At 39.8% G+C, this 27,666-nt stretch overlaps 2 protein-coding genes across 5 annotated transcripts; both read right to left on the bottom strand.

Moving 5' to 3' along the window:
* Positions 1-4,466: 4,466 nt before the first annotated feature.
* On the bottom strand, positions 4,467-17,821 carry LOC117464676 (kinesin-like protein KIF23). 4 transcript variants are annotated; one of them, XM_034107242.1, is made up of 23 exons: positions 17,745-17,821; positions 16,423-16,489; positions 15,982-16,110; positions 15,446-15,551; positions 15,062-15,198; positions 14,838-14,950; positions 14,549-14,719; positions 13,742-13,854; positions 13,240-13,361; positions 12,960-13,062; positions 12,754-12,833; positions 12,502-12,621; positions 11,345-11,504; positions 11,035-11,196; positions 10,695-10,861; positions 10,388-10,561; positions 9,236-9,427; positions 8,667-9,023; positions 7,112-7,345; positions 6,848-6,936; positions 5,391-5,451; positions 5,128-5,168; positions 4,467-4,998 (listed from the first exon to the last, which is right to left on the bottom strand). In XM_034107242.1, the coding sequence occupies exons 1-23, from the start codon at positions 17,756-17,758 to the stop codon at positions 4,983-4,985; spliced, it is 2,928 nt and encodes a 975-aa protein (XP_033963133.1). In that variant the 5' UTR covers positions 17,759-17,821; the 3' UTR covers positions 4,467-4,982. The 4 variants fall into 4 exon arrangements, with proteins under 4 accessions (XP_033963133.1, XP_033963141.1, XP_033963150.1 ...); XM_034107250.1 differs by lacking the exon at positions 7,112-7,345; XM_034107259.1 differs by lacking the exon at positions 8,667-9,023.
* A 424-nt stretch (positions 17,822-18,245) lies between these two features.
* paqr5b (progestin and adipoQ receptor family member Vb) lies at positions 18,246-25,012 on the bottom strand. Its single transcript, XM_034107516.1, has 8 exons — positions 24,900-25,012; positions 24,120-24,247; positions 22,172-22,377; positions 21,925-22,051; positions 21,058-21,102; positions 20,453-20,543; positions 19,573-19,717; positions 18,246-19,218 (listed from the first exon to the last, which is right to left on the bottom strand). Exons 1-8 carry the CDS (start codon positions 24,951-24,953, stop codon positions 18,938-18,940), a joined length of 1,077 nt encoding a protein of 358 aa, XP_033963407.1. The 5' UTR covers positions 24,954-25,012; the 3' UTR covers positions 18,246-18,937.
* Between the last annotated feature and the right edge of the window lie 2,654 nt (positions 25,013-27,666).

The raw sequence follows: 27,666 nt of genomic DNA, 5'->3' as shown, positions 1-27,666 counted from the left end.
TCGTAATACAATACAGGGGACGTGATCATTATCTTTTAAAAAATGTTAACTAAAGGGAACAATCTATTGGACACAGCTGAAGCTCTGGCCTTCCTTAAAAACTAACTAATTTAATACAAATCACAGTTGTATTACACACAATGCACTGTTTTTTTAGAACAAAAAATCGTAACTAATGCACCATAATACATTCTGACGAAAAATAAAAATTATTATGAATACAAATAAAATAAAAGAAGCCTCCCGTGAGTTACTACAAGCTATAAAGTAGATTTTAAAAACGTTTTATAGAATAAAAGCTCCCTGAAGGACGTTGTAGAAATGCGTGTGTGCACCACGACAAAGGAGCCTCATTCACTTTACATTGGGCTTGTTTGCGTGGTGCCGACACGCAAATGTAACAAAGTTCGTGACTCCACCACGCATTGTGGTGTTAAGGAGTCGTGGTGGAGTCACGCATTCTGGTGAGATCAGGTTGGTCCTGAACGGTGCAGCTGGAGCGCTGTGCCCGCAATGACGTTACACATAATTTGGCGGGACTTGAAGAATCCCCGAGAAGATCCAGAAAATTGTCAACATTGAAGGGAAGATTAATGGTTATCAAAGTACGGTTATCAAAGTAACGGTTTTCAAGGGGATAATATTTACTCAAATTGATGGGTTTGGATGATGGGGGAAACTCGTGTCACAGGCTCTTTAAGGAGAAGGGCCTTAATCGCCTCATATTTGGCATGATGTGGGGGGGCTGCGATGAATCCCACCAACCTGGACGACGCAGAGCTGCCCAGCGCTGCTACAACATGGTAGTATTTCAGGTCCCCGTCACGGACCTGTCGGCAGGCGAAGTGCGCCTCCACATGTGCGAACCATGCCTCCGCGGCGTGCTCCCAGAATTCCGGCAGCTTTACGGCCCGTCCACACAGCGGCGTGCGTTGACGCTTGCCGGCGGGCGTGTCTGACACTCGACCAACAACCAATCACATGATTCTCCCGCCCCTGACACACACGCAGCGGTTTGATTGGCTAGAGCTTGTACTGGCATATGATTCGATTGGCTGACGCCTCGCCGAGGCGTCAAAAGTTGAACATTGCTCAACTTTTGCAGCGAGACACGCCAGCTACGCTCCACGTCGCTTCCCACGATGCATTTCGGCTAAAAGTGACGTCACCCCATTCAAAGTGAATGGGGAAGCGTCAACGCACGCCGCTGTGTGGACGGGCCATAACGAACACATCGCGTTCAGCCATGCTCGTTAATTCCCGGAAACTTTCTCGGAAAAGTCGGGGTCACCAGTGTAGTGCCAGGAAAAGGGAGTCGGAGGTGGTGTGTTAAGAACAGAGTTCCAATCTTTATTAGCCATTAATAACAGAGAGGTTATCACATGAACTGCTCTGCTTGATGAGCTAGCAGGAATGGAAGCTAACGCTACAGGTGTTCCCACTAAAGGGTCCGTGTGGCAACACAATACGAGAGGTGAATTATGTCCAATAACGTGTCACCACAATATTTTTGTATTATTTAACTTCACTTCAAATAGAAATATTGTGATCTTATTCAAACGTCAAACTGCAAGGGGGGGGGGGGTTATATGGATCAGGGACTTCCACATTTAAAGGCCCCAATGTTTGATGATGTATTTAAATAAAACCTTCTCTTGCTAAACTAAACTTATGTTTAACTGTGGGGCTCACAAGTAAGTGAGTGGATCTCGAGCGTTCACCAAAATTAAAAAATTAAAACAAACAAACATGGCAAACAAAACAAACCTGTCAAAACATCATCTTAATACTGTATGTTATTTTCCAAATAAAATTAACCTTTTACACCACATCCTTTACTAAACAACATGCTTGTTTTTCCACTTTATTTTTTTACTTCAACACGTCTGTGTGTGTACACAATCTTACAAAACACACCACACACTGTGTATACACATCACACTTGTGTCACACCGTAAAAGCCTCAAACATCAAATGCAGTGTTTTGTAATCTCACACTTTCACACTCAGCAGTACACAAAAAGGTGACCGGTCTAATACAATGTACCAAAGCAAACACACAGCCATGGATAAGGAGGCCTGTTTAAGCAGCCATTAGCGGGTGTTTGAGTTAAAGAAGCCATTTAGTAAAGAAGTGCTGTCATGTGGTATTTGCTCCGACACTGCTTAAAGGCTGGCTACTTAAACAGAGGGGGAAGGAAGGGTCAATATTTTCACAGGCAAGCCTAGAGACACAAGGATTGATGAGTGGCTGATAGCTGTTTCCCACATTTGTACCACTTCCAACTGGTGCTCACACTGATACGGCCACGAGACAGGATGGACATCATGTGGTCAGCAAACATCAACATAGAGTGAAATTACCAAGTAATATTTGGCAATTTAAGATGACAGCTAATGCGTTAGCCTTTAGAAGTTTTTACACTGTTGTTTTAAATGCTCTGTAAACATACTGGGAAACAAGGGTCAATAGGTCTATTCATTAATTACTTGTCTATAGCTTTATTATGTATAAAAAGTACATAGCCGTCATCAGATGTAAGATATTGGAATACAACATATCTTTCTTTTAACAAACATGATAAAAAAAAGTATTTAATTTTACCAAATACTATGTTATCCATTCAGTATTTATCTTTGCACTAAAAGATTCCCCATTTTTGCACTATTGGTAAACAATTACAGACTCAGTTTTGAAATGTATATAGATATTGTAATTTGCCACATTTATATAAATATCCTTTTTACAAATTAATGTAAATGTGTAAAACATACTTGGCCAGTAGTGCACATTCTGATTATGAACACATTCGGTTACTTGACATAAAATATACAACATCCTCACCAATATGTAAGCAATAGAACATCTCAGTATTGCTGTAAAATAGTGTAAAAGCCATTTAATAACTGAATAAGACCCTAGTATTACAACATGTTCATGTGTTAAAAAATAATAACCAAACTATCAATAAGAACAGATGAGGTTATTATAGAAAATCTGAGGTGAGCAAACAATCTCCATGGTTTCATGCTGCGCAGGCTCTAAATGGAAAAAGAAAATGATCACATTTGATCAACCAGTTGCAGTAACCCATTGACTTCCATAGTCAAATTGCCAAGTGCACATTACCCATTAGCACGTACACTTTTCAGCTTCATTTGCTGTGAAGTGTAAATGCTGGAAATGTCAATCTTTGAGATACATTAAATACAGCCCATCACCCAGGCAGAAGAGCAGTTCAGTGACCCCGTCATCCTGGCTGTCCACGCATTCACTGTGAAATGATGCCAATGAGGCAGCAGAGCATTCTGGGTAGCACCAAGCTGTCTACTTATAATACATCCATGGTCTACAGTCAGTGGCAGCATTACACCTCCACACAGTCAAACTCATTTCATTAATGGGTCATTTCAGGTCTGGAAAGTAAGTTGTTGAAAGAGCTTCTTTTTCTTAAGGACTTTCAACAATTATGTTCTTCCTGAAGGTATTTAGTTCCACCTGCTGTTCACATTGTAAATTACATATTTCCTGTCCCCTCTACTGAACGAACAGTGAATTTAATATGCTTTACAAGTGAGAAATACAGCAGTGTTACTCTGGGTAAAGGCATCATCTAAATGACTTTACTTATGTGACGCGTCTGTGCCAAGTTATATTCAGATTACTTTTATTTCAAACAAATGTCAGACTGAAGTGTCCTTCTCTTACGAGTATTAATGAAGTAAAGCACATAAAACTCGCACAATTGAACCTCTGTGCCATTAAAACATAACCAAAGCAAAACAGAAATGTACAACAAAAAAAAAAAGGATAAAATAATTGGATTTGTTCTATAAGGTAGTTTTTTTTCAGAATTAGCACTTGTCATACAGAAGATGATAAACTGCTCCCAGAAGCTTATATCAATTTGTCTTTCATACATTTATACCCAACACTGACAACCTCAAAGCATTAGAAACATCTTAGTAGAATTGTACACAAGCGGAGAGTTCAGGTTCACAGGTTTTTAGCAGAGGCGAGAGAAAATAAACAGAGCTCCTGGTGTGTTTCTATCCGGTTGTGTAGTGAGAAGACATTTCTCACCTGTTGACGGGCCAAGACGCTGCGCAAACAGGAATAACATGTCAACCTGTCAGCAATGCCAACTGTGTGCTTAGCCAAAAGTGAGCCTTTGACTTCAGGCTGAGAGGGTCACTGTGGCTTTGACAGAAAGTCATGTGTTTGACCTGTAGCTCGTGGAGTTCACTCTCTCTAAATACAAGTTGTTGACAGTGACTCCCCTTTCCCCTTAAGATATATTAATTGGCATACTTTTAGGCACAACATGGACATAATTCATTACTTTATGCTATTAAATATCCTTATAATTTAAAACAGACAATAACAACAAACTAAATAAATAGCATTCATTTGCCTATTTTTTTCTCTTTTGTCATTTTGGATAAAGAAACCTTTCTGACAACACTTAGTGTTTCAATGCATTTTATTCCAGCAAACATGTTGCTGTGATGCACTGTTTCACAGAAGTAAAATATGTCAATACTTATTTACAGTTATTCAGAGATTGATTTCAGCCAAAGTTACTTAACATCTAATCTAAACAAAAAAAACTCTGTTCTATACTTGTTTTGTAATCGGCGATATGATCAGTGCAATATCCTATAAATGAAGAACCCTTGCAGTACATTTTAAAAAAATCGTTTTCTAAAGCTCAAATAATCTAGTCTTTGGGTAGAGGTACAAAAGCAGTGAAGGATTACAAAATTAACTCTTTAATGTATCCATATCTTTAAGAAGTAATAATTCTACATTCAAAACGAATCCAGCACATTACGATTGAATAAATAAATAGCACTAAAAAAATGTGTACTAAAAGAAGTCATAATAGAAAAATGTGGTGACTCAAAAAATGCATAGTTTCCACATGCAGGTCTATTCACTGTTCCCACCGTCAGGCAAAATCCTTCATATTTACAGCAGCTCAAGGCTTTCTGCGTCTGGACAAAAGGAAACAATAAGAGCACAAACCTCAATAACCTTCATTTAAAACCCAATGCAACAGCTGCACTCTTATATACCACTACATGATTAACAGTCCTTTGGCACAAACACACTTATTTGCTTACTTTTGATACCCAAGGTTTGAACTTGTGCTGGGCACTGGAGCCTAATGGGAGGGGAAAAGATGAAGAGTTGAAAAATAAAGATAACTGCACGGACATCAAATGATCCAATTTATATGAAATCAGGAATTCTCTTTGAAAAATAGTTAGCTACAGACCCTAATCATTGATACCCGAGTAGAATCATGTTGTAAATTGCACACATACAGTATAAAGTTTAACAGCAATATCATATTGATGTCTTGTGTGTTCAATTAAGATCTTACCCTGTTTTCTATGTCCTCCATATGAGCTGCTACATCTCCAGACCCCGAGTGCCTCTTGCGACTGAAACAAATCATTTGAGAATGATTGGCCAAACTTGAACTTTCTTTTACAAATGACTCACAATAGATGCAGGGTTTCCCACAGATCTGAAATATACTTTGGGGGGGGGGGGGGGGGGGGGAAATGGTTACTATTTTAAAAAATAAATGTATTTAGGAACCTATCCATGTGATTTTTAGTGGGGGTTGACCTCAAATCCTCTAGGGGGATCCAGGGGCATGCCCCCCCCCCCCCCGGTAATATATTTTATTTTGGAGTTAAATGCAACAATCTGGTGCATTTTGAGGGGAAAATAAAGAGACTAGATCTATGGAAACACCTATATTAAACAGAACTGTATACATTTCAATAATCATAAAATCATGGCCATAACCAATAACATACAATTTCCAATATGAAAAAAACACTGAAACTTGTTTATTCATTTATTTTTGGTTCATTTATAGTTGTGAGTGTGTCTGTGCTCCTGAATCAGCCTCTCCTGTCTCCCTCCTCTCCCCCCTGCTCCTCTTTGAGGCAGCAGCAAAGACTAGTTTTCTCTCACAAGTTTCAAAAGTGTATCTTACCTTTTTATTTATTTATTTATTCATGCATATTTTACTAATCACATTACATTTAGCTGACGCTTTTATCCAAAGCGACTTATAATGACCGATTACAGGGACATTCTCTCTGGAGTAACTAAGGGCTAAGTGCCTTACTCAAGGGTGGTGTTCCTGGCGGGATTTGAACTCACAGCCTTCCGATCTTCAGCCCACCTCACTATCCATTAGACCAATCACTACCCTCTGAAATGGAAATATGTGTTTCCATAAATGGTGACCACACCGTATGAGACCCACTGAGAACTTAGACTAAGTTAACTATCTAAACACTCGGAGAGTCCTTTACCCCACCTGAGCTGAGGTTATCCCGAGCTTGAATGACACAGAGACCAATCAAGGGCTTTGATTTATGATTTGTATGACAGTGGCCATGTCGGCAGGCCACATCATGTGGACAGCCAGTCACCCTGTGTGAGGCAGGCCACTTAACAAGCCAGAAGGAGGCGAGATCAGAGCAAGGGAGCGAGGGATCATTGTCCACAAGTTAATCGATCGCAGATGGCGTCGTGGTCAAAACATTATTACAAAAAAACAAAAACTAAATGGGTCGCGAAATATAGTTGGGCGGCCGTTAATATACCTGGGCGGCCCGCCCAAGTATAGTCTATGTGTGGGAAACCCTGAGATGTAGTCTTGGGAGGAGGAGCTTAAGCCAAAAAAGAATTTGTGTCCATGTCTTTTTTCAGTATGTTTAAGAGTAAAACTACACATAAATGGCCAGAATGTTTATCCTATAAATTTGTTTTTTACAGAAATATCTCAACCTGTAGTACTTTGGGCAAATACTGTACCTTGATGCCATTGCGCACTCTTGTCTTAGTGTCTCAATGTCAGTGAACTGCACAGCCTGTCCGCCTCCTCTGGTCTTAAAAACATTGCCCTGAGGAAGTTCAAAGTAACAAAAAAACTCACACAAAGGAGAATACACAACAAAACCCTTACTCACAATTAAGAGAAAACAGACCTGAATTTGAAATCTAAAACAATGTGATTAAGTCATGCAAGATATAAAATAATCTGTCAAAGTCTCAAATGAAGTACTTATGTAATTTTACCTTGATCAATTTGGTCTCGATCTCCCCGTCTGAGGCAAGCTCTTGATGTCTAAGCACATACTTTTGGCATTTAGACAGAGCTTTCTCGTTGGGGGTCGACACCTTGATTGAATTGGGTATGATTGGCTGCATGACAGTATCTAGGTCCAAATTAGAAGCAGGTTTGTGGTCTACCCATTTCTCCCCACCCGCAGAGTGTGAGCGCCTGTGTGTGGGACGAACTGGAGGGGCCGTCTGGTGATCCCAGAGTGAGAAAGACAAACCAGGAAGTTATTCACATGTGACACCAGGGACCATTACGGGGGTTAGTGGTGATTGTTGATCACGAGAAGGTGTTAGTGTTGAAAATAAATGTACTACTGAAAGGCCGAAAGGGACAGGTGCATGTACTAGAATTCTCCATAATATTTTTATTTTAGGGGGATACATATTTTCATATGATAATGTAGCACTTCTCGAATGACATCCCAAACAATGTTCTGGCCTTCCAGTAATACCAATTTTCATAAAGTAACTAAAACACACTGCAACCAAAGCAGCCCTGTAGAGTGGATAGGAATAAACATGCAAAGCGGCGCAAGAAAAAGTGTGATTTGCAGGTTGCGGATGTATCAAAAGCCCAAGTGATGTCTCGTTGTTGATAAATGGCATCTGGCATACTATAACATGAGCAGGTCAATAAGGAGCTCCGCTGTTATTTTGTAAGGCCCCCTTGTTGATGGAACTTTTTATTTCTATATGGTAATGGTGAAAGCTAGCCTGGCCCTGCTAATCAGATTAATCGAGTAAGACAAAATAAAAAAAATGTGCAGCAATTAAATAGACTGGAAACTAGGCCTAGATATGACAATAATTTAACAAATCAAAAGGAAATGTAAGGCTGTTTTTGTGCTTATTTTAGTGGAGAATGTCACTTTTTGTCCTTTTAATTAAGTGGTGCTACTGAAATACGTTAAAAAGAAAAACTGTGCGAGGGAAAAGCTTCTCTAGAGCGCAACAGAAAGAACTAGAAAAAAAATACTGCTGCTGCTACCACTGGGACTCCCAATGAAGGCAAGACGATTCACAAGCACGATGGCTAGGTCTGTCTTAACGTCGGGAGGAACACCAGCCGACACTGATGCAGCGCTCCCACTTTATGCATTTCTAAACAAGCAGACAACTACTGATAACACTACAACAAAGCAAGCCTTTAACTACATGCTGAACATCCTTACGGCCCGTCCACACAGCGGCGTGCGTTGACGCTTCCCCATTCACTTTGAATGGGGTGACGTCACTTTTAGCCGAAATGCATCGTGGGAAGCGACGTGGAGCGTAGCTGGCGTGGCTCGCTGCAAAAGTTGAGCAATGTTCAACTTTTGACGCCTCGGCGAGGCATAAATCATATGCCAGTACAAGCTCTAGCCAATCAAACCGCTGCTTGTGTGTCAGGGGCGGGAGATTCATGTGATTGGTTGTTGGTCGAGTTTCAGACACGCCCGCCGGCAAGCGTTAGCGCACGCCGCTGTGTGGACGGGCCGTCCGGTACATCTAGGCTCTAACACACACTAACCCTGGTGCCTGCCTCTAGGTCGAGCCCATACACGGTCGGGGCGGGGGCCTCAGTGTCTGCGGCCCAGCGCTGGCCCCTCCTGCGACCCACGCTGCTGGCGCCTTGGTATGGGCCGGGGGTCCGGCTGCTGCACTGGGGAGTCCCAAGCTGCCTAGCTTTGCAGCTTGAGTCTACGGGGAACTTGTGCTCCCAATCTGTGATGCAGGAGGCTACTGAGGGATAGACTGAGGAGGAGGAGGAGCAGGTGGAGGAGGAGAAGGTGGTGGTGGTGGTGGAGGAAAAGGAGGAGGTAGAGTGAGGGTCCTGAGCTGCCCTAACATTGGCTCTATTTTGGTGGGACGGAGTTTGGTTGAAGTCCTGAAAAGTGATGAGGGAATGGGGCCAAGCATTGTGGATGTTAGGAGCTCGAGAGGAACACAAATACAACAACAGAGTGACAAAGAAGAAGCTGCGGTGGACAGTAGAAATCTTGTTTAGATGATCACATGAATAATTAGTGGCATGCACATTTTCCACATTAAATCAAGTTTCATAAGAGACGTGGAGATGACCTGGAGTAAGTGACTCACTTGAAGGGGGGATGGCGAGGCGGACCTCATGTGATCTCTCTCCCTCGATGGCCGCTCAGGCTTCTCTGGGCGCTCAGATGGAAACCCACTGCCGCTGCTCTCCGTCACGATCGCCTTCAGCTGCTTCAACTTCTCATCCTTCACCCACAACTTGTTCTGCATCTCCAGCTGCTTGGCGTTCACTCGTCTCTCCTAAATTAGAAGAAGACGCCAGCAAACATAAAGAACAACGTGGAGGCAGCAGAGAGAGCATCGAGATGGCTCTGGCTTAAAAGGGGTGACGAGTGGGGCCAGTAGGAAATGCAACTTGAAGACAGGATGAGGTCTGATCAACCTCGGTCGGGTCGGCTGGAAGAGGGTGTCTGTTGCAAGACCCGAAACACCCAATGACTCCAGGAAGCAACCCTGATGATGTGTTCAAGTTTGAGCATCAGAAGATGTGTTTACTAACTGAAGAGTCATCAAATCATCTAATAATCTAGAGGAATTATGGCTCACATTTCTTGTTTCTTAAATGAAAGGATTGCATTTTTACCAAATTATTAGATTGTGTACTCGACTTTTTTACCTGATAAAAAAGTTTAGGGTGCAAACATACAATAAAGTGAGTATAAGTAATCCACTGTTTTGGGGATTTATTATTTTTCAAGCTTACTTTTATAAATACCTGTCAGTTTATATGTTTTACGTTCAGTTGTAAAAACATGCTTCTTGTATCAGTTCGTGGAGGGATATCAGGATCAGTGAATGAATGTTTTCCATTCATATTTGCATACCCAATATGGCAAAAAGTACTATAATCGCCCATTGGTTGTGTGTACATTGTAACTTTTAAGACCAGCTTAGGTGAATAATGTAAAGTGGTATGCCACAGTACCCGTTAGGTTTGTCCTTTGCTGTAAACTGTGCCGGCTAAGCTGTGGTTTGACTCGTGTATCGTACATCCCTCTACATTCAGTTTAACCATCAATCAATGTTTTGGTGTGGCCTCTATAACTTATTTGAGCAGTGACTGCCATTCTAGGCTGCCAATACACAGAAGGTGGACATCCTGGCATAAACATACATATAAATCCCATTTAAATACAAGTACTGTATGTGCAATGCTCCAACCTTAAAAATAGTAGGCTTGCTTTGAATAAATCCACTTACACACTCCTTCTCCCACTTGTGCTTGGTGTCTGTCACCATGCCCTGCATGCGCTGCTCCATGCGCTTCTTCTCCGTCAGCTCTCTGTGCAGCCGCTGCTCCCGTGTCTCCAGCTCCTGCTGAAGGGAGCGCTTGTCCTGCTCATACATGTTGGTTGTCTTCTGCAGGATATCGATCTGAAGAGGAGAAGAAGTGGGAGTAACAAATAAGTTCTACAAATCTTTCATTTTATAAGCATGTTAAAATGATGCAAAGCACATGTAGAACTAGGTAGAGAAGGTAAGAGAGGTTTTTAAGTTAAGAACACACCTTGTATTCCAGTGTTTTGGATTTTTTCTCTAATCGTTCCAGCTCAGACTTTTGACTGTTGATGACTTTTTCTTTCTCGCTCAGTTTGCTTCGTTGGTCGTGAACGATCGTCTCCTTTGAATTGATCTGACTGTCAAACTGCTGAAACATGGACTTCAGTGTAGTGGCTGTGGGAGAAAAATGATTGATGCAAACGGTTAATGTTTGATTTTCTTCAAGTTACAAATTGATCTTTAAATATCCACTCAATGACACAAAGACCCTGTGCCTAAAATCTGAAATAAAGTTGTTTCTGTAAAAACCAGACCAATTATTTGTAGTTTGGAGAATGGGCCTGTACCAGATTTGTTGAACTGCTCCATCATCATCTGACGGACACGATGTCTCCTCGCCAGGACTTCCATCAGGCGGGGCAGCGTCTGATCATCGGCCGGGTCCAGCAGCTCACAGCTAGGCAAGGCTGGGAGGCTTTCCATCATCTGATCCAGCAGAGCCGTGTCATCTACCGTGTGAATAACAACAAGCCATGGAAGACTTTGTGTTAGATTAGTTATCTGAAGTTAAAACAGATACATTTCTGAAATGCAAATCTATCATGTAAGTGTCCAGAGTTAAATGAGGACAGTATAAGAGATTTGAGGGGGGTTTACCTGAACTACCTGAACCTCCTCTCTCATCCATGCGACGTGTCATCTCATCTCTGAAGACCCGGTTTCTGTGTCTGCGCCCTGCAGTAAGGCCGCAGATTGGCCGGTCAACGGGCCGCGCCACCTCCACCTCCTGGGTCATCTCGGCAAAGCGCATCACCAGCTGCAGCACATACAATATACATCTATTAGAAAAACACTTCAAAAAGTCCTTAAAGCTCCTAGCCGTTTTTGGAGGTTTCAAAGTGCCAAAAGTAGTTTTTGAGCTAGCCTGTATTTTGTCAGGACACCATTGGTCAAAATAAAACCATTAAGTATATATTAACCTGTTAAGCCCGAAGGTCCCCGCCGACGGGGACCCTGATTTTTTTTATACACACTCACACAAATATTTTTAATATTTTTTTAAGAATATTTTTTTTTATTTACATTTTTTTAATTTTTAATGGAATGAATACCTATAGTGATTATTCAATGTAATACAATGATTTTTATAGTCTGGTATCTGAAAAAGGTCAAATGGCACTGATGGGCCCAAATGGGCCCAAATGTGCCCAAAGCTTATTCCGCCTGGACTTTATTTTCATAAACCTCTCTAAAAAGGTCAAATGTCACTTGTTTTGCCTCAATCTTGATACAGGGTACTTATTATATGTTATAATTTGGATTCCTAAAGCTTTTAGGCTACTAACCCATCATTCAAGGTTGGTCTTCACTATAAGTAATGGGTTTTCTTTAGGCGGAGACAGGAATTTACATTTTTTTGCTATGTTCCATCTGAATTTACTCTGACACAGAAACATCTATATTGATTCTGACACTTCTACATCCAACTCACAGATGTAACCTTGCTTTGATAACAAAAATTATTCATATAAACCTTTTAGAAGTGAAGTTACAGTCATTTGTTCTGGGAATGTCATTTTCGAGCCTGAAACCTGAAAAACAGGCTCGGGGTTTAACAGGTTAATAACCTTTAAATGAATTTGTAAAATGTTCCCCCGTGGTTTGACAGAAGTCAAGCAAGACACTGCGATTAGAAGCCAGCCTTTCAAAGGATAAGACATATTTGTTTTGAGAAAGCAAGTGAGATTAAAGAGAATCTGAAATTTGACAAATATTTACATTGAAGCCATTCTGCAACACAAATGGTTTCTCACCATAGTTTCGTCGTAGTCATCAGCCTTTGGGTTTACACACACAATCATCCTCACTTTTCCTTCGCCATCAAAGTAGTTTTTAAACAGATGTGTAACTTTAGAGTCCCTGTATGGCACCATCTGGAAGAAAATAAAGGCTCTGTGAAACTGCATTGACTGTAAAGTGACCAATATGAAACATTTAGAAGAATATCACACTAAAAAGAGATAAAACAGTTAAATCAAATTATACAATAATTAACAAACACCAACCTTGTTAGTTCCACACATCTGATTTTCACGCAGAACTTCCATACACGTGCGCAGGGTCATCAGAGACTGGTTGATATTACCTGAAAATGGGACATTACTAGAGATGATTCTGGCCAAACATTAACATACGATTTAATGGTGAAGATACACAGAAAGTGCCTCTGGTTGACTTCAGACAGAAGCCAATAGTTAAGAAATAAACCGACCTGCTTCTCGCAGGCGGCTTCCCTCTGCTCTGGTTCTGCTGTTCCGCTCACTGCCTGCCAGGTCCACCAGGCACAGCTGGCTCACATTCACCTGGTTTTTGTCCTGCAATGTAACAAAATGCGGTTTGCATCACCAAATAGCACCTGGATAGTGTGTATCACATGACTCTACTAATTTGGTCTGCTTTTTGTCACAGCCTGATTTGCTTAAATTAAAACCAGAAAGGCTCATTTGGCTTTAAATAAATAATAACCATGTAATATTGGAGCTGCAACACACCTGTAGTATGTGATCTCCATCAGCATCGAGTGGAGCCTGGGCCAGCTTCACTGTGAATACACTGTGGGAGCGACTGGATTCACGGTTGAGTTCAGTGTTGGCTATCCTCCTCTTCTTTTGTCCTGGAGACACAAAAGAGCATTATTAACAGTGACCGGAACAACAACACAGAAACAAGAGAAAAACAATAATTCCGTGATAAATCATCAGATTGAATCCTGTGTAAATCTATCATGACTTTCTGATTATGCGCATTGAACTGTCAAAACTGGCCTGCCTCATTGTATGCAATACAGACATTTAGTATAACTCTTTCATAATCAGTGTGTGAACAAATATTTATAGTTTCCATTATGAGAAGATACAAAAGTTAAGAATAAAAAACAGTTTGAAATAAGTTTGCGATCAGAATGTTCCTGCGCGTCGGGGGAAACCTCATGCAATAAAATACATCAAATAAAGTATATAAAGAACAAGTAATTATGACCACGCACGCACTCACCCGTCCAAAAGACTTCAAAAGCCTCTTCTGTGGATTTGACCTCGACCTCTGTGCAGCCAGCCACATACATGTTGTGATTCTGGTCCTCGCGGAGAATCTTGGATTGAGGTGCTCTGAAACAAGTTAATACAAATAGTCAACATACTGTAACTGTATGATGTGTCCTTTTAGTTGGACCGGCATCAAAAGCTCAAATGAAAAAACATGATGTTAGTGCTAATAACATAAAAACAAAATACAATCTCCGGGGGTCACATTCAGGGGTACACAGAGATTCATGCACATAAGCTTGGAGCCATTCAGGGATGTGTTCAGTTGTTACACTAAGAGCAACAGCAGGGAGTCCTTGAAGACACAAAAAGCTAGACAGCTACATTTATGCTATTTACAGGGATTTGGATTAATGGGGTGGAAATGCACTGACGACATATGGGACAGCAGCTACAGCCAAGTTAAAGTAATGGACTTTCACTGGCCACATACATGAACTCATTGTTCTGTACAGGAGTGCCTCCAGCGAACCACCTGACAAAAACAGGATTTTTTAAAGTGCATCGTGTCAACAGAAAAGTGTTTCAAATATTGGCTTATTCAGCAGATACATGGAGCACAGTCAAAGTGTCTATGATACACACACTCACAAATATTGGTGCACTACAACTAGAAAAACATCTTTAGATCACGTTAGCAGTGTTTCTTTGTGTGGGTTAAGTTGATGACAGTGCCAGATCATACATAATAACAAATAACTGTTGTTCAGACAGTCCTTTAAAAAAGCTCCCACCAATATGAAATGCTGCCTCTTACTTTGGTCTGATTGGGTCAAACGGAGCATCTTCGAGGAGATCATAGATATAGTTGTTGTAGATCTCGATGTAGGACACAAAAACGCTGTAACAGCAGTCTTCATCCACATTCTCAGATTTACACGCCTCTTCGGAGTTGATCATATCAGCCAACTCTGGGTCAGCCTTCTGCCTAAAATAAACCAAAAGAACAGCATTACATTTAAAATGTCATTTCCCTCTAATATAGTTTTTTTTTTAAAAACCATAAATAGTACAAAGAAGTAAAAATAAAAGACACTAATAGCTACCTGGAGGATGGCGTTTTGGGCACAGTGGGCTGACTTTCTCGTTTCTGTCTCTCCAGGAGAGCATCTACTTGACCCTGGATCTCCATCCCATTTTTGTCATCTGGTTTAAAAACCTGTGGGATTTATAAAAAACATCCATATAAATGTCCCAACATTCTCCGAAAATGAAAACCTATTTTTTTAGAGATCAACTACAAAAAAAACATGAATGGATAAAGTCTTACAAATCTTTTGGCCTGAAAGGGGCCGATGCTGTTGAAGAGCATGTCTAGAGAGCGGGGGAGCAGCCCACCTTCCCCAGGTGATCCGGTCATGGTGAAGGTCTTACCACTTCCAGTAACACCATACGTAAACAGCAGACCTATGCACATGGAATATTACAATCACATAACCACCGTTCACACAGACAATTAGGACAGATTTTTCAGATATACTAGTAAAAGAATATGTAATGTCGGTCAATTAAAACGTGTGTGTGATGAGTATGTTATCCCAATCGTACTTGAATAATCAACTTATTTCCCTTTTTCGCACCAGAGTGGATAAATAGTAAATTAATGAGATTCTGTACAGTGCACATTTTATACATCATACTTTAATGAACTTACCATTTTTACAATGAATAAGGTCCTCTATCAGAGGCTTGGCAACATCCTCAAACAACTCCAGTTGATTGGTATTAATACCAAATGCTTTTTTAAATGAGTACTGTGTCTGAAGGATGAAAAAAAAAAAAGAGTACATGTGAATGGCATTCAACAGAAAATGTAGTACATTGCATTACAATAATAATATGTTAAACCTGTTACAGAAAGGCTCGGGTGTCGGTTTGAAAAAGCGTTACTAAAATATAATTGTGGATTTGTTCAGTACGGCTGTATGATTTTTTACTTGCTGAAAAATAACCATATAACTGACTTGTAAAACCATGTGGGTCATTTCACAAAATGACTCGTCTTAGTAGAAAGCTGGTATTTCTAAGGTCAACAGAAATGCATCAGGTGCATTTCCTTATTCTTTGCTAGCTCTTTTAAATGCTATCTTCTGATTGAGATGTGAGGAGGCAGCACAAGGGAGTAAATATGGTCCATTTGCTTTAAAAGCTCAGGTGACTCGCCAAGCAGACAGGGACAAGCACACTCACCTCTTTGTATTCCCCGTTGCGGTTGGCTTTAAGGCCGTCAGGAGCATGCAGCTGAATAGTGGAGCTGCTGATCATCTCAAGACAGCATTCCTCATCTTCTACTCCGAGTGGCCGAATACGGCAGTATACCTACAAAGATGAAAGAACAGATTTAGTTTAGTGTGATGAAGCCACCACAACTGCCAAACCTTAAGACTAAATTAGCCTATGATGTTGCCACAAACTCCATGGTTGTAGATAAAGTCCATACATACATGTGATTTTATGTTGTGACTGTAAGAATCATTAGATTAAAATAACATCAATTCAGTTTTAGTTTAGTGTTGTGGTCAATTGTCTATGTGGTTGTCTCATGAGGGCTTGACACAAGCAGCCCTCTTACTGTAACTTTAGGGTGACATTGTTTAAGTTTCAGGAAAGTCAAAGTAAGTGCTCACTTACTCCAACAGGATCTTTATCTATGTTGGCTGCCTTTTTAGGGCCAGGCCTCCGAGGAGTCTTCCCTTTGCTGCAAGTGATACAGAAATATAGAATCAAGGTCAAACACAAAAACATATTACATAATAATACTAATATACATTACAATTACTAGACACTTACAACTTTCCACAGAGCCAGGAACACACTATGGTCTCAGATAGACTTTTTTCATATTAACAGAGGGACGAAGGCCAAACCAGGCTGAAACAGTACATATGTGATCACAGTGAGGTGGATGGCAAAAGGGTCACCATACTTAAGGCCATATGGCGTCCGTGTAATATTCAGAGGTAGGAGAAGTACTCAGATCTTGTACTTAAGTAAAAGTAGAAGTACCCGAGTATAGGAATACTCTGTTACAAGTACAATTCCTGCATTCCAATTGTTTCTCAAGTAAAAGTAGAAAAGTATTAGCAAATATACTTAAAGTATCAAAAGTTTAAGTACTCATTATGCAGATTGGCCCATCTCAGAATAATATATATTATATGTTTTGATTATTATTAATATAGATGCATTAATGTGTTATCAAAGCTGGTAAAGGTGCAGCTAGTTTTAATGACATTGTATACTGAATGTTACTCCAGGTGTAACTAAAGTCTTATTTAAGTGTTGATAATACTTCACATTATTGATCCAAATTAGTGGATTAGTAGTGGAGTACACCTCTGATTTGTAGTGGGATAAAAGTACAAAGTAGCAAAACAATGAAATACTCAAGTACCCTCAAGTCCAAATCCCACACAATGGTACTTAATTACCAACACCACTGATAGTATTCTATGATATCATATCATAGAATACTATCAGTGGTGTTTTAATATATACATATTATGTATATATTAAAACCGTCCTATCGTATAACCTACGCTGCCTAGCTATGTTAGTTCAGGTGTCACCAGCTAACGACAACTCACAGGTAAGTAACGGAAGAAAAAATATGAACCTACATTGACATTTGCCACTTTACATTTAACATAACCAAAGCTCGACTACGTGTTTTTGTCTTTCACAGAGTTACAACACAAACTGGTGTAATATTCTCTTTAATGTTAGTGTTCTCACATCCCGATATTGACCAGTTGGCAACAGTGACTAACGCCAGCAGGCTAGAACGAGGGCTAACGTTATGCTAACATGAGAAGCTAACACTATTTTACTACAGAACAAGCGCTAGCAGAATACCTTATATACCTCGCTCATGTTGCTAACACAATGCTAAGTTGTACATTGTTTGCCCGTTAGGTAGCTCAATATAAATATAAAAACACGGTGATACTCACTTTGGTCTCTGCATTGTTTGTGTTGTTAAACTCCTCTCCACTGAACACAGACCGCCTCTTCTCGATTTGAAATTCCCTCTGTGACACGTTTTCCTGAGTGTCATATATTTTAACCAATCACACAGCAGACATCGCGGTCAGTAGCGAAAGTCCCGCCCCTTAACATCTAGCCCGATATGGCGCTGGCCCGATGTTACTTGGCTGAATCATATATTTTGTATCATGTTTCAAAGATTAAAATAAAGTGTAGAAAGAATTTTATATTTCAGTTGAACATATTGAACAAATATAATTTTAACGCCTAATATGTATATATGCAACAGCAATTTCAATCTAAAAAACAAAGAACATCACAGAAGATTAAATGCATGAGGGATATGTAAAGATAGTTTAAAGATTGTTTTTCATGAAAGTGTTGACTGTTTCTTTAAAAAAGAAAAAAGAAAGGCATTTTTGGTAAAATGTTTATTTGAAAAACAATAATAAATAATATTGCACATAAATACTTTTCAGTTTTGCATCATTAAGGCACAATGTGGCACGTTTCAAAATTCTACAGGGACAGAAACAGCCATCGAGGGATATAAACTACTCTGTATTTACTCTGTGTTACATATAATACATTAACAGTAATTTAAATATAACTTCATTAAGCTGCTTCTTTGAAGGCATCTAATAAATTCTCTTCCCTTGTCAATACGTTTCATGTGTTATGCAAATGATGTGCATACTATCAAATACATGCACTCACAAGCACTTTAAATGCAGCACTACAATTTAAAATTGACAGTGATGTTAGCATTTTTAATGTTACATAGATGTTGTTCCTTGATGCTGGCCATCACTTCATACTCCACGTGAGTGGAAATCAGAGTATTGAGCAACAAATAGCTTATAAACATATACAGCAGTGCCTCATAGTGTAGTTTACATCCTACATTTGTATTTTTTTTAACAGATAATTTACAGTTTGTGCAAGTTATCATTTTAAGTTTACTGACTCATGTAACAGCAATCATCCCAGTGATGTCTGTAGACCAAACACCACCAGAACTTTAATGCAGATCAGCTACTCTTTGCTCAGGAGTCTTCTTTAAAATGTTTTTATGTCCCCCTATTGCACTCTTTTTGACATGTCTGCATGTGTTGTGAAGTGCTGGGAATCCTTAGCCGTTGCTTATGGAGCCAGAGGTTCAGCAGCAGGGGCAACTCTTAGCTGATACTTTCTTTAGACCACTATAATGTTGCCTTTCTTTAAAGACTGGAGCAGAGAGGAGAGGTAGACTGAAGAGGAGGATGATAGTCAGATTCACCACCACACAGAGCAGCCCTGCACCCACTGAGTTGGAAAAGGTGATGGGTATGGAGTTTTGAAGGAGCCAGGGGCGCCGTGTCATCATGTCCTGTTCAATGGCCTTCATCTGGAAGTGTGTGCCGAGGATACCGCACACATGGAAGAGTTGATGGCTGTGACCTGCAGAGGGAGCAGTCGAGTTGTTTTTAAAGTTGCACACTGACATGTCAAAGTGAAAAACAGTAGCAGTACATTCAAGCCCTCAAGTTTAGGAAATTAACCTTCCGTATCATTTTCTATTTTGTTTAATAATGCTGCAGGTTTAGAACATAATAATTTATATAAACGTATTGATATAATCAATTTACTGTTCAAGGTTTCTTCACATTTTTCCTAATTTTGTTTTGAGAACTTATTGCAAATAATGAGGATCTAATTTTAGTGCTGAGGGGAATAGCAATGTGGTAATTCTTTGTAGGTGTTTGTCACACTGGGAAAAGAAACCAAAGCGACATCAATAGCTGCTCCTTGTACCTATGTAGTCGAAGCTGCCAGGTGCCAGGCGCTCAGGTAAATGTGTGGCAAACAGAAAGCCTGTGAGGAAAGCCAAGGTGATGTGTTTGCAGTGGAGGATGTTTGTGTCATTGTCTGCACAGCCCTCTCCTACACACAGAAAAACCTGTAAATAAAAAACACACAGAACAAATTAAAGTGTTACATCCATTATTACTATTTTCTTCACCATGAGGCATAAACTCCTTTAAAAGTAGCTGCACTGAAATGTAGCACTTGAGTACCACACTTCCTCACAAGTAAACCTCAGGCTGATCAGAATAAATAGGAAATGTATAAAGGTATGTAGACACTTAAGAAGGCAAAACTCTCTATCTAAGTTCGTGTTAGCCTTTTCCAAGGAGCAATAGCAAGCATCCTGAGTCCTTACTGGAAACGTTAAACAACTCTAAACCCTGTGTTGTATTACGACAATAAATGAATCTTTAACAATAAAACTGTGCCTCCTGTCTCAATGCTGAAAAACAGAATGTTAACTTGTTCACTTTAAGACTGGATTAATATCATATCATAACATGTTAATTTCCAATGTGCATTTAAAAAATGCAAACCTGCTGCTCATACAGTGATTAAATTATATCAGATTATATGAATGTATCATAAATAACCATTGCCATGGGCATTAACACACTATCATGTATATGAAAGTGTGCATTGAGTCAATGATCTACCCTGAATGAAAAAGATGTAGCTCCTTAATGTTTAGCAAAAATGTCATTCCAGTTAAAGATTAACCACTTTGTTAAATATGAGTTTTATCTCTGACACTTTAGAGACATAAATCCTTTCAGGTTTGACTTTTGTAAAGACACATGTGTGAGGTAAAGAGATGTGCACGTACTCTATAGAACAGAGGAATGTTGTCAAACAGGTAGGGGTAGGCAAAGGCAACAACACGGAGGTATTTGCTGAGCTTTGGACTCACAGGAAATCTGAAAAAAATTGAATAATTTGTTCTTAATTACACAGTCAGAGCAACCCGCTAAACATGTTCTGCCACGCTAATCGGCCCAGCTGGAACTAAAATATAATTGGGGAATCAGTTTAGGGTTTATCTCTATAGGCACGATAGGGTTACACCCTTTGTAACAGAGAGTAACTCATGAAACTCAACAATGTCTCTGTGATGAAGTTCATCTGAAGACATGTCAATACTCACACGTGTTAAATCAACATGCTCTATTATATACTAATAAAGGACTGGCTTATCTAAAGCCAGTTGAGTAGCACTTGAATGATTGGCTCTATGAAACCTGATGTACTTATATGATTCTGTTTTCCTCAAGGTTGTGTCTTCCTGGTCGAATGTACTTATTGTAAGTCGCTTTGGATAAAAGCGTCAGCTAAATGCAATGTAATGTAATGTAATGCTCAATCAACATACATTAAGATGGAATAGTGAAACGATAGGATGAGCAGAATTCTTGCCAAATGCATTGTCTTTACCTCTTTACGATGTCAGGATTATATTGCAGAAATGGTAAGCCAAGCCTTAGCAGTGGGGAGAGATGAGTGAAAGAACAATAAATTAGCTATACTGAGAAAACAATAATTCAGAGAAGAGATAACAGAGCTGAGAATGTGACAATGGTTGTTGAGTATAACAGTGTTGTATTGATACTGAATGGGTGAGAAAGGTCCCACAAAGTTTTGATTTCCCAGTTTCATTGTATAATAAAATAATTCTTGATCTTGATGAAAACCATTCACCCAGTCTTGCTATTTTTGCCAACCGAGGTATGGTGGGATTTATCTCACACAGAAATTCACAAACATCTGAAACCAGTTACAAAATATGCCATACAATAGGACAGTGGTGAAGAGCAAAATACTTAAGTAACAAAATTGGTACAATATCCAACTTTAGATTTTCTGATTACTTATATATCTTCTCCATTCATTGTAAAAGTGTTTTATTTTTACTCCACTGCATTTATTTGATACTTTTAGGTATACATTACTTTGCATATTCAGATTATTAATGCAAGATCAAAAGTAAGTATTTCTACACTGTACTATTGCTACTTTTAATTAAAGGGACAGTGTACAGGATTTGGCAGGATTTGGCAGGATGTAGCGTTGCATTTACAGATTGTAAACAATTGAATACCCCCACTCACCCCTTCCTTTACAAGCCTTCAGTAACTTACCATTCAGACAAACAAACGCTAAGCTCTGTGACTTAAAATTGGGAATAACTGATGTTAGCTTTTTGTCAGGAAAATGCAGGCTCATTATCATGTTAAACTTTTGTTCTGATAGAAAACATTTAGATTGATTATTCTCTGTGTAAAGTTACTGATCTCAACATACCTGGAGTAGCAGGCCAGGCCGGTGCACACCACAGTGTTGAGCACAGCCATGGGGACGTAGCATTGGTGGAAGAGGCTGTTCACCCACTCGTCCGGGAAAACATAAGCTGAGTAGCTGATTGCAGACCCTGCAGCAGGACACACGACAGTAAGCAATTGTAAACTTGCATTGTGCTGTTAAGCAAAACTGAATGCAATTATTCCCACCAGTTTGAATCAAGGTAACAACATTGTGTGTGTGGACCTACCCAGGCTGTAGAAACTAAGGGCGCCATAATCGAAGAAGAAGCAGATGTGGCGTGCCCGCTCCGACATGCTGCTGAAGGTGTGAGCACAGCTGGACGCCAGCGGGTAAATGCAGCAGGAGAGCAGGAAGATGACCAGAGGCCAGGTGAAGAAGTCCTGCCACGCTGTCAGCATCAGCACCACAGTCCCTGTCTTCCATAGGAAATACCTGCGGGGAGAAACAAATAACACCGAGAGGATTATATTGGATGGTGCATTTCTGAGTTTTTGTGTGTGTGTCTTTATCGCAATTCTGTCATTTAAAATCACTTTTGGAAACCTTATCATCATATCCAATGTCAAGCATTTGGCAGCAATACAAAAAGGACAAGCGAATGAATATCTAAACATGACTGATATAAAAAAGAAAACACACAAACCACACCAAGTGAATGTTATCAGGGTCTATAGTTTGCCTTGTGTGTCTATTTCCACACGTCTCATTAACAAATCAACATTATTTGTGCGTTTCCCCGTCACTGAGCAGTTAACTAATTGAGACAACTCATATGAAAGCCTCGAGCTCAGATCTGCTCATTAGTGGCTTGCCTGTAGGTACACCGAGCCCCAAGACACAAACAAACACCCATGTGACCTCAGCATATGCTCAACAACCCTACACACCATAGACACACACACACACACACACACACACACACACACACACACACACACACACACACACACACACACACACACACACACACACACACACACACACACACACACACACACACACACACACACACACACACACACACACACACACACACACACACACACACACACACACACACACACACACACACACACACACACACCCACATGTAACCTTGCATAAACGCTAACTGTTTTGTATGGGTAACATGAAAGTTGATCATACAAGGGTTACAAAGATTGTGATACCTTTACATAGCACATAACTAAAGCTGTGAACTAAAGGAAGTGTGCAATAACTGTGTGTGTGTGTGACTGTATGGAATATTGAATGTTCCTTTTCCAGGAGCTGCACAGAAAATGTCTTTGTTCGATGGGTGCACTTACAATAAAGTCAGTCCTTTCTTTTCCAAACAGACATCCACTGTAACTTTCCTTAAACTAGTAAAAACAACGCTTCCTGGAGATGTCTAATTTGATGAGGGGGATGAGTAGAATTATGAATTGATTAAAGAATAAATAAACTGTATGAATGCAGCTGTACTATGAGAGTACATTTGCACAACACTAAAGCACTGCAGGAGGTCTGTTGCACCCACATGTTGCTGGGATGGATGACCTTAAACACTGTCTTCATGTATAATACTTCTCATATTACTTGAAGCTCTTGCTACCATATCCAACGGCTTTATTACTGACGTATGTAAAGTCTGCTGCTCTCCCGGCATCCATTTCACTACTTGAAGAGTTCATTTATGTAATAAATATTCGGCGGAATGTATTCACTGACATACACTATGAATGCCGAGCAGACAGATACCGTAACTGGTACATTAATGGTAGTCTTCAGATGGTAATGTGCCAGAACTGAACTATAAAACCACACAATGAGATTCTGCAATACTCTCTGACCTACAAGCTGAACAAGAGTCCTTTCCACACGAAGCAGGACAAAGAAAACTCTCCCAGCTGAAATTCAAAATCACTAAGGATTTTTAAAGGATACTTTAACTTACTAACTCTTCTGTAGGGAGTTGACTTTTTGCGATAACACTTCTCTCTGGGATTAAGATTGTTCTTGGTTGATGAGTGGTAACCTCTTACATAAATGAAGCCACTTCACAACAGCTAAAAAGGAAAAAAAACTGTACATGCCCTCAGGTGATGTGTCACATGTGTGTCTCGCAAACACATGTTTATGAGATGTATAATTGCAATGCATAGCAGCAAGGAAAGAACAATTGTCATCTGTACCAGGTGGGTAGGAAGTGGGTCCAGATGTTGAGCGTCTCATTGGTCAGCTGGAAGAGGCTCAGGATGCAGTCAGTGGCTGAGCTGTGGGGGTGTCGGTATCCAGAGACGATGCCATGCTCGTGGAAAACCTTTAGAGAGAAAACCTTTAGTTTAGTCTGCAGCCAGTTTGACGAGTTTGTTACAACATACATTTCTCCTGCTCTGGACAAAGAAGAAATCTCCAAATACATTGCAAATACACAAGATCAGGTAATGCTCAGTGGACCAAGTGTTGCAAGTTTGGGAGCGGGTATGGGATCCTCCCAAAGATAAAAATGACGGGTCATAAGGTGACTAAAGGTATAGAAGAAATATATATAAATACATTTTCTTTTAAGGAAATGTATTTATATATATTTCTTCTATAACCAATTAACTTTAACTTTAAATATATTGCAAATCAAACAACCTGTGAAGGAGAAATCACTCTCTAAACTTTGGTGAGAAGACATTGATTTGTTTCACCGGGGGTCATGAGCTTAAAAAGCTAGAAAAGCTGATTTAAGAATACTTATTTACCTTATTTTGGCCGATGTTAAACTTTAACCTGCATTCACAGGTAAAACTAATCAATAAGATTTTAGAAATAAAAACAAGTTGTAAATAAAGGTATGACAGTTTTCTTTCTGTGACTTAAGGTTATTTAAGTCTACCTACCAACCTTAACCTGAACTGAGTCACAGTGTGTGTAAGCCAAAGTGTCATAAATGTTCAGTAAAGATAAAATGAAGATGAACTTACTTTGGGCACTTGATTGATGGTGAAGACTCGCGGTAATTTGATGAGCCTGAACATGATTATTCCTGTTGCTGCTGTCAGAGTGAGAGCAGTAGTGAGGCCAGTGGAGGTGTGTGTCTCTGTCTTTAAAGGTGTGTGTTGCCATGCTGCCCTGCCTTTTCAAACCCAGCGAGAATATCCAGTATACCTGTGCCACTCCTCCCTCTCCTGCTGCCTCTCTGGAGGTAAAGGGTATGTGCACACAGGTGTAGGCTCACATACAGAAAGGCATGTATACACACACACACGCGCACACACACACACACACACACACACACACACACACACACACACACACACACACACACACACACACACACACACACACACACACACACACACACACACACACACACACACACACACACACACACACACACACACACATACAAGACCATTCTATAAGTAGAAGTCAAGTTCTTCTAGATCACATCTTGAGATTACCATTTACAGTAGGAATGTTTTTCTCAAACAAAGCTCTCCATAATGTTATTGCATGATCCTCACACAAAGAGATGACAGGCAATCCAGTTAGGCGGGATAGATAAAAAGGATTTCAGAGCTGTGATTTTGCATTAACGTTTGGCAACTGGCGCTGATATTTTCAACCATTTTCCTGCCAGAAACTCAGCCGAGGAGCTGAACCTAACAAGTGCTGTCTGAGTTTCAGCCAGTCCAGATAAAGCCTTACAATGTGACTGAAGGGTGTGAATTGGTCTGGATGATACAGTAAGTCAACAGCTTTCCTTTCAGGCACTTTCTTGCACCTCTCCTGGTTAAACTGCTGTGTCACGTCTGCCCACACATGCCAACAGCAGCCGTCACGCCCTGCAGATCTCCCCGGCAGGTTATCTTGTTCAAAGTCTGAGGCAATGAACACGAATTTGCCTCTCTGCCACTGAAGAATTAGGAAGTCAAAAAAAGGAAATGCTGTTTGTGATTTGTTTGAGATCTCATGTCATAAAAAAAGGAAAAGGAAATGTTTAAGTTTCGTCTTACTTTGGTGACATCACTTGATACAAACGCCCTTTTGTTTTGATTTCTCTATATAACTGAACGTCATGCTGAAGTTTAAAGATAAAAGAGAAGTTAATGCTTTATCTCGTTCGATAGAAAACCTAAATTATAATGAAATGCTTAGCCCTCATCAGTTCATTCAAACTCTTCTAAAAGCATGTTGCTAATCCTTAGTTCAAACTCTGATTTTGTAACACCAAAGACATCTCAAAACCTTTAGCTGTGCTTCAATCCAAAACTATTCCAGTAATCCAACTTGTTTTGTTGTTAGAAACTAACAACAAAACAAGTTGGAACAATCACAACAGCTCAGTGCCATGACCTATTACTGTAGTGCAGCAGAGCACCATGGGATCTCATTCAGATCTCTCAGAGGAGCAGAGCTGCACTCAGAGCAGCATCACAGGCTCACAGCTGAAAGAAAAAAGCCTGTTTGGCTTGGTTTGGAGTCGGTTAGTTAATATGTAAGTCAGTAAGACATTATGTGGCCACAGGGTAAACACAGTCAAGTGCAGAGCGCTGTGAACTGGGGGAGCCAAGAGGATAGAAAACAAGGTCAAGTGACAAGAATTTCTAGGAATATCGTTTCATAGTTATCTCAAAGTGTTGCTTTTTTTAAATTGGTGTGACCATTTATGGCCTACTCACAACACTACATTTAACAAATCTGTTAACACGGGGTTGAAAGACGAAGCTTCACTGCCCTCTCAGGTTGTTTCAGGACTGTTACACTACTGACCCCACCTGACCACACACTGCAGCATTACTGATGGGTGTGGTCGGGAGGGGTTAGAAATATGCTCTGAGGAACAGTATCATTGTTCAAGAGACTGCAGGTCGGGCGTGATTTACACCCAATAACATAGAACATTTTGCTACTCACACACAACTGATTCAAACAGCTCTGGTTTGCAATGGCTGGTTTAGCTAACTTTGAACAGCTAGTTCACAGGTATAGCAGATTTTGTATCCCCTTCTGGGCTTTAGAAATGATGCAGGTTTAAGCCACTTGTGCATGTGCTTCACGTTTCTCACCCAGAGGTTAGAGATCGATTTCACCGAAAGCAACAGTAATGTAACCTTTGGAGGTCAACAGCACTAATATTTAAAGAACATACATTCACTTCTTTAACTCCAAGCTATTTGTGTGTATTATTTGGAGGTAATAATATTTAGTAGGTCTATAGTTTCCCTCCTATTTTGTAAAACTGTTGTATAAAAAAAATCTACAATGAAACAACATATCTTATTTTTAAGCTGAATTGAAGTTTATGTGTTTATGTAAAATTATAAAATACTTTAAAAATAAAGCTTTAAAGTACATTTTGTAAAATTAATATAATTCCCCTTGAAATATAATCATGTATAAAATCGAAATACTCAGACATAACATACCTAATTTAACCTAATTACTGTCCATGAATACATCTGTTGAGTAATAATTCACAGCTGTGTGTTTTATATCAGTGTCTTATCAACTTGGTCTTCTGAAATCCAAAATGACCAATTTAATGGTTACAGGGTTATGGCCTGATTAAACACACTATACTCAACAGTAAAGGAAATATGTTTGAAACAAGTACAAAAATAAATGTATCAGCAAAATATTCATATTGACCAAACATTATCTAAAAAAAGCTAATACATTATTTCATCTTGACTTATCAGTTTAAAGTCTATAATAGACATACATATAAACAAAAATTCAAGGAAA

Source organism: Pseudochaenichthys georgianus, chromosome 3, assembly GCF_902827115.2.
Source record: "Pseudochaenichthys georgianus chromosome 3, fPseGeo1.2, whole genome shotgun sequence".
Lineage (NCBI taxonomy): Eukaryota > Metazoa > Chordata > Actinopteri > Perciformes > Channichthyidae > Pseudochaenichthys > Pseudochaenichthys georgianus.
The sequence above is the reverse complement of the archived record's forward strand: the minus strand, read 5'-3'. Positions and strand labels throughout refer to the sequence as shown.